At 33.5% G+C, this 7,351-nt stretch overlaps 1 protein-coding gene across 1 annotated transcript; it reads left to right on the forward strand.

Annotated features, from left to right (window-relative positions):
- The first annotated feature begins 2,591 nt into the window (after positions 1–2,591).
- On the forward strand, positions 2,592–6,373 carry LOC129951540 (uncharacterized). The gene is made up of 3 exons (XM_056063751.1): positions 2,592–3,513; positions 3,726–5,096; positions 6,183–6,373. The coding sequence occupies exons 1-3, from the start codon at positions 2,592–2,594 to the stop codon at positions 6,371–6,373; spliced, it is 2,484 nt and encodes an 827-aa protein (XP_055919726.1).
- Positions 6,374–7,351: the final 978 nt, after the last annotated feature.

Genomic DNA, 7,351 nt, shown 5'->3' on the forward strand with positions numbered 1-7,351 from the left:
CACTAAGAAGTTCGTTGGTATAAGGGATGAACATAAGCGGCCCCAAATTATATCCTTGTGGAACTCCATATTCAACATTCTTTTCTTTACTGTTAACATCTTTTATTTTGACGAAGAACTTTCGATTGTAAAGATAGTCCGACATCCAATCAGCCTATCTCGAATTCCTATTCTTGCTAACGCTTCCAAAAGTTTCGAATGGTTGAGTGTATCAAAAGCTTTGGTGAAATCCATAAACAGTACAAGTACGTTATTTCCCATATTTAAGGTCTCGTTTATACAGTCAGCAAATTCTTTTGGAACCCGTACTTTTGTTAATAAGTGAATGCTTTTCGATAAAACTTTGCAATCTGTTGACAACTATTCCTCCAAGACACTTTTTGAGGACAGGGAGTATTGAAATCGGTTTACAATTTGTCAGTTGGCTCTTCAATCCACTTTTGTAGATCGGTCTTACAAAAAGCAGTTTTAAGATGTTTAGGTATTTTTGCATCGGTTAGGCTTAGATTTATTATTTTTCACAATATTGCAGCAAATAAATCAGCATTATTCTTAATGTCGACCGATCTTATCCCATCTATTCCAGGAGACTTATTCACCCCAAGTGACTTTATGTTTATAATCGTGTTAAGCTCGCAATCATCTGTCGCTTATGTAAAAATTGTGTTTATTTGATGAGTGTTTGTGTGTATGGATGTTTTCAAATCACATTGATGTATAATATTTGCTGTTTGTGATGAAAAAAACTCAGCAAACTCATTTGCTTATAATTTAAATTTTGTTTCAAAGTTTTTATTAATGTATCATCAATACTAGATTTCTTTCTTCATATTTATCAATCCCCAAATTTATTAATCATTTATCAAACCCCAAGTTTTCCTCGGATTAGTTTTGAATTCCTTGAATTGGTTCTTATGTTATCCATGGGTTGTTTTTCCGTGTTTTGAGTTTCTTGTAGTGACTGTTGATTTTATGAATATATCTTTGAGTTTAGAAGCGAAATCATAATACATTGATACACATAAAAAACTGGCAACGCTGTGCAAGTAAACGGTTGTGATTATTTTTGCTCTATTTAAAATCAAATACAAATTTATTTCTTTTTTTGAAAAATAAAAACAAAAAATTCATTTTTTCAATCCAATTTTATTGATAAATACATTTACACCAGGTAAATCTTAATTATTTAAGAAAAAACCCAAATATTTGAGTGCTGTAAAATTTTGTAAAGTCCTATGAGCGATAAAAAAAGAAAGAGCTGTCAAACGCCACCTAAAGACTCGAACCTATCTAGCTCAGAAGAAAATTCAAAACCAGCCGCAAAAATATTTAAATCCTCAACAAAAATGCCAATTTCTGATTCAGATTTAATTAAAATAAAATCAATCATTGATGGTTCAATCGATTCGAAGATTACAACAAAGCTCGTTAACCTTGCCACAAAGAATGACCTCCAAACCTTGTCATCTGAGATAACCGCATTAAAAAAACAAAATGAAGAGTTAACAACAAAAGTCCAACATATTGAAGCCCGTTGCAATAATTAAGAAATGGAACTAGAATTACAAAACCGGGAACTAAAGGCAAGTAATGTTATTCTAACCATCCCTAAAAACGACATTGACGTACAAAAAACAGTTGATGGCATAGTTGACCTTTTGCTTGGTACACAGGATAAACACGAAATGCCACCAGCTATTAAATTAAGCGAAAATCAATCCATCACTAAATTGAAACTATCCACTGGCTCAAGTTTCTTGGCAACGAGAATGCTTAAAAATGCAACAAAGTTGAAAGGCACAAGTTGCTATATCCAGCGCGACCTAACCAAACAACTACAGCACAAACGACGGATTCTGTTAAGTTATAGAAAGGTTATTAAATCTAAACAACCCAATGCACCAATTTTATTAAAAAACAATGCTTTAGTTATTGGAAAGGATATATTTTATTTAACAAATAACAATAAATTAATTCACAACAATAATGATGGAGAACAGGTGCTAATAAAAATGTTTGGAGAACTGAATTTCGAAGCTGTCAAACTGACATTGATGTCAAACAGCCAACAAGCAAATAGCAAAATAACATCAGTGATGGCAACTTCTTCGAACGGAGCAGAAAGTAGTAGAAATAGTAGTATTCAACATTGATATGAAAAAACCGTCAGCTCAAGTATTATTAGTTTACAAAATATTTTATCTTATAATATATCAGGTTTAAATAATAAATTATTATATGTAGATTTTTTTAAATATGTACAAAGTTTTCAAATCTTTTTTTTATTCGAGACACATATAACACAGGAAAATATTATTAAATTTACAAACTACTTTAGTCAATATAAATTACATTGGGTAGCAGCAACACGTACAGCTAAGAAAGGCCGGGCAAGCGGCGGAAATCTTTTTGGGATCAGAACTTCACTCTTAAAAACATACGACTTTGTGGACATATGCGGATATACTGTCGTTAAACATTTACTACAGAATAATATGTTTATAGTACCTTTTTATATCAACTGCAATAACTGGATCGAAGATGCTGAAGAATTAAATAATGTACTATTTCACTTATCGAGTAAAAACGTAATGGTAATTGGAGATTTAAACGCAAGGATAGGAAACATGCAGACGGCAACTACTGTCTTACAAGAAACAAACCTTACCAACATTTATAACAACCGCACATCCAAAGATACCGTCTACAATCAAAATGGAACAAAACTTCTTGATATTCTTCAAAACTATGATTTATGTATTCTAAATGGTTGTACCGAAGGGGATCGAGAAGGTCATTATACTTTCATTGGAGGTCAAGGCAAATCTGTGATAGACTATTGTGCAGTAAATAACGACTGGGTAGATCTTATAACCAAGTTTGAAGTTCAAACAAAAACTTATTCCGATCATTTACCTATAGTTATTGAATGGACTAATAATGCTATAAGAAACGAAAAAACTCTTAATTTGCTCCCAAGAATGAACTGGAAAATACAAAAAATAAATATATACCATGAAGCTATAGACAACTTTTTTTCAAATACGGTGTTGAACACAGAGTCGGTAGAAGAATACTCTTCGCAAGTAATATCATGCATTAGGAGTTCTTCTTCAATTAAAATGACAACTGGAGAAAAATTTTACAAGCAAAAGTGGTTTGACTCCGAATGCTCGAAGTTCCGTAAGAAATCCTTTGCTCTATTACACGCATGGAGAGAAACAGATTCCGAAGTTTTAAAGAAATGGTATGCTGAAGCCAACACCTCTTATAAAAATATGTGTCGTGTGAAGAAAATCAACTGGGAAAACAACAAAGCTATTCAACTTGCAAATATTAAAAACTCAAAAGAATTCTGGAAAGCAACAAAAGAGATAAATGGTTCTAAATTTAAAATAGGTACAGGCGTTTCTGCAGCACACCTATCACTGTACTTTCAAACTCTACTTCGTGATCAAAGAAACATAACCTTTTTAACTGCCGAACCTCTTATCGTCGATGATATTCTGGATTGTGAAATCTCTTTGGTGGAAATTGAAAATGTCTTAAAAAAATCAAAAAAAATGGAAAGGCACCGGGAGAAGATGGTATCCCGTACGAATTTTTTAAAAATGCTACGCCAGTATTTCTGTTGCACCTCAAAAAATTGTATGACAACATTTTTTCGAACTCTATTGTACCAAAATCTTTTAAAAACTCTGTAATCTTCCCCATACACAAAAAAGGCGCTTTAGATAAAGCCGAAAACTACCGTGGCATATCGTTTATGAACACCATTGGCAAACTCTTTTGTGGAATTCTAGTCGCTAGACTTGAAAAATGGATTGATGAAAACAACACCATGACCGAACTACAGGCAGGATTCAGAAAAAACTACTCGACTATCGACCACATTTTTAGTCTAACTGCAATAGTGAAAGGTTTTCAAGCGAGAAACAAAAAGGTGTACGCACTTTTTGTAGATTTTAAGGCGGCTTTCGATCTCATTCATAGAAACGCGCTTTTGTACAAGTTATCGCAAATCGGACTTTCTACCACATTCATTCAGATCATCAAAGAAATGTATTGTGGAACTAATGCTGCTGTTTGGGATGGAAACAATATATCGGATTGGTTTGAAACAGATAGTGGTGTGAAGCAGGGATGCCCACTTAGTGCATTGTTATTTGCACTTTTTATAAACGATGTTGTGACTGAACTACCTGGTGGAATCAGAATTGCAGGCACCATAGTAAATGTTCTTTTGTACGCCGATGATTTGGTAATTTTATCTGAAAATCCGCAAAATCTACAATTGATGATAAACCGCCTTGTTTCATTCTGTGAGAAGTGGGGACTTATCATTAACACAGATAAATCGAAGGTAATGGTTTTCTCAAGAAATAATCGGGGTAACCCAACACAAAACTATAATTGGTTCTTGGGAACTAACCGTCTTGATGTTGTGAGAGAATATACTTATTTGGGAGTAAAGCTTAATACAACACTTGATTTCAAAACACATTTCGAAGAAAAAACTAAAACTTGCCAGAAACTTATAAACTCTACTTGGAAAAATGTTTTGTTCAATGAACACGTTAGTCTGTCAACAAAGTACAAAATCTTTGATTCAGTCGTTAAATCGACATTGTGTTACGCTGCAGAAGTATGGGGAACTGATGAATTTGAAGAAATGGAAAAGCTGCAAAGAAGTTTCATCAAAAAATTGTTCAACCTACCAATAAAAACTCCAAATTATGCTATTTACTTAGAAACAGGTTTACCCAAAATTTTTACTAGTACTCTTAAAACACAAGCCGACTATATTCTAAAAGTACTCGACTTCCCCGAATCACGACTCGTATGGAAAATGCTACAGTATGAAATCCGAAATAAAGATTGGTGGATGGAGAAATGGCGAAATCTTGGCGAAGTCTATGGAGAAAATACCAACATAATTCCCGGCGATAGAATAACAATAAAAGATCGGTTGTATCGTACAATACAAAAGTTTGAAGATAATCAGAGAGCGTTGCTTGTAGCGGAAGCCCAGCAGACGGATAGCAGATTCTTGTACTCAAAACTCAACTATAATCTAGAAGCTGATAACTATTTTTGTGATTCGCATAGTTACCAACAAATCTCTTTAATATTTAAAACTAGATGCGAGGTCCTTGGGCTAAACGGTGCACCATATAATGGAAGTTTTGATCGGTTTTGCACATTGTGTAACCTCAAATCAAAAGAGGACTGCTTTCACTTTATTGGAGTGTGCCCAATTTATGCAGTACAAAGACAACAATATTTAGGAGCTAAATATTTAACGGTGCAAGAAACAGTTAATTTGCTAAATGGCCCGAACTGGAAAAATCTTTATTTATTCTTAAAAAGTGCATATAATTATAGAATGTTATTGATAACTGAATTTGATTAAAACAAAATTGTAATGTAAACTTCTTAAACCAAAAAAGAAATTAAATTGTTAAAATATTATTGCCAACTGAGCTGACGGCAATGCCATAGCTTATAAATTCATTTTTGTAATAATCAAGTTATTACTTTATAAAATCAATAAATGAATTACTTACTTAAAAAATGAATTACTTAATACATTGTTTTGGCATTTTCCCCCGAATAAGTTGGTTTTATTTATAAATGTTTATGTGAGTATTACTAATAATCTGTTTTTCAGTTTTAATGTAATATAGTGTTGGGTAGTGGTGTGTATTTTCGTTTTCAATTACCACAGTGTAAATTGGATTATATACTTTGCAAACAAAGATGTGATCAATCAATGAGTTAGTTCCATTTCGTGGATCAATTCTCGTGCACTTTGTTATGACGTTCAAACGTCTCGAATGATAGCATTTCCAAACAATATTTTACATAGCTTATACATAATTTATATTTTTTAACATCAATATTTATACCACCCATAACAATATATTCTTCATTTCTTTTGAATCATTACCATGTTCTTCAATAAATGAAACTTTACTTAAACCAGGAGGCCAGAAAGACCTGCAACGGACATATTCGACGATTTAAGTTTTTGCATGACCAGAAATTACGGCAAAAAATACTACAATGTGCCAATGGTAGTACAAATTTCTGGTCATTTGTAAAAAATGTGGGTAACACTACGTCTTCATCGGTTCCTCTCATTTCTAATGACACTCCTTATGTAACCTCGATTGATAAAGCTACAGCACAGTTTGGTTATAATTCGATGCTGCCATTACTTGAAAGCGTAAATGTTTCTATGGTAGACATTTTCTTTCACACTAGTACAGTTGCCAGAGAACTAAAAGATCTTGAAATTCACAAATCCGCTGGCCCAGATAGTATTCCCGCTGAAGAGTTGTTCTTCAACGCAAGCAAAACCACTGTGTAAGCTTTTTCATCTATCCTACTCTACTGGTCTCTTTCCGAGTCGATGACAAACTGCATTGGTCTAACCTGTCCTTAAAAAAAGGCGAATCCTCTTCACCATCTAGCTATCGTCTAATTGCACTTACATCCCTTCTTTCCAAGGTCATGGAAACGCTTATTAATTTTCAGCTTAAGAAATATCTTAAAGAACGAAAGCTTCTTAGTGACCGGCAGTATGGCTTTTGTTGCAAAGGGTTGACTGGTGATCTCATGGTATATCTCACCGAACATTTGATAGAGTTTGTTTGAATTTATCGAAACGGTGCATTTGGTTTTTGATGAATCCCTTCTTCGTTGGGTTAGAAATTACCTTTCAGTAATATCCACAAAATAAACGCTGGTGTGCCTCAGGGCTCCGTTTTGTCTCAGATGCTCTTCCTTAATGTTTTACATGATCTTTTATCTTAAACTTCTAACCCACTTAATTGTTTCGCTGATGACAGTAGCCTTAGCTTTTCATATATGTTTTAAGCTTCTCATCTTTGTTCTTTGGATGTGGACTACTTTATATAAAAAAAGATATGAGAGTTTAACTTGACTTTCCGTTTGACTTTACTTTTACTTTTCTTGACATTACTTTTTTGAATAGCCTCTTATTGCGCTAAGTTTTTTCCTTATAGTCTAGTTAGTAGTAAATTACGAATTTAAGAAACGGAATGAATTGGAAATATTATTTGAATACTAGTGTACATTTCCAATGTTTGGTTTTAATTTAGGATGTTTATGATATGTAGTCATCCTACATTCGGCCATCTTTCTTGTCGGCTGCCTCAGCCGAACAGTCATCTTTGGTTAGGATTCTTCATCGTTAAAATTTCATAACATCTTCATCACTATCTCCGGAATTATTTTCATCACTTTCACTTTCATCTTTATTTCGCCAGGGCTTCATAAATTCAACGGAGGACGAGGTAGAATTTGGTCCCACTTGAACTCTCAC

This window comes from Eupeodes corollae, chromosome 1, assembly GCF_945859685.1.
Source record: "Eupeodes corollae chromosome 1, idEupCoro1.1, whole genome shotgun sequence".
Classification (NCBI taxonomy): Eukaryota; Metazoa; Arthropoda; class Insecta; order Diptera; family Syrphidae; genus Eupeodes; species Eupeodes corollae.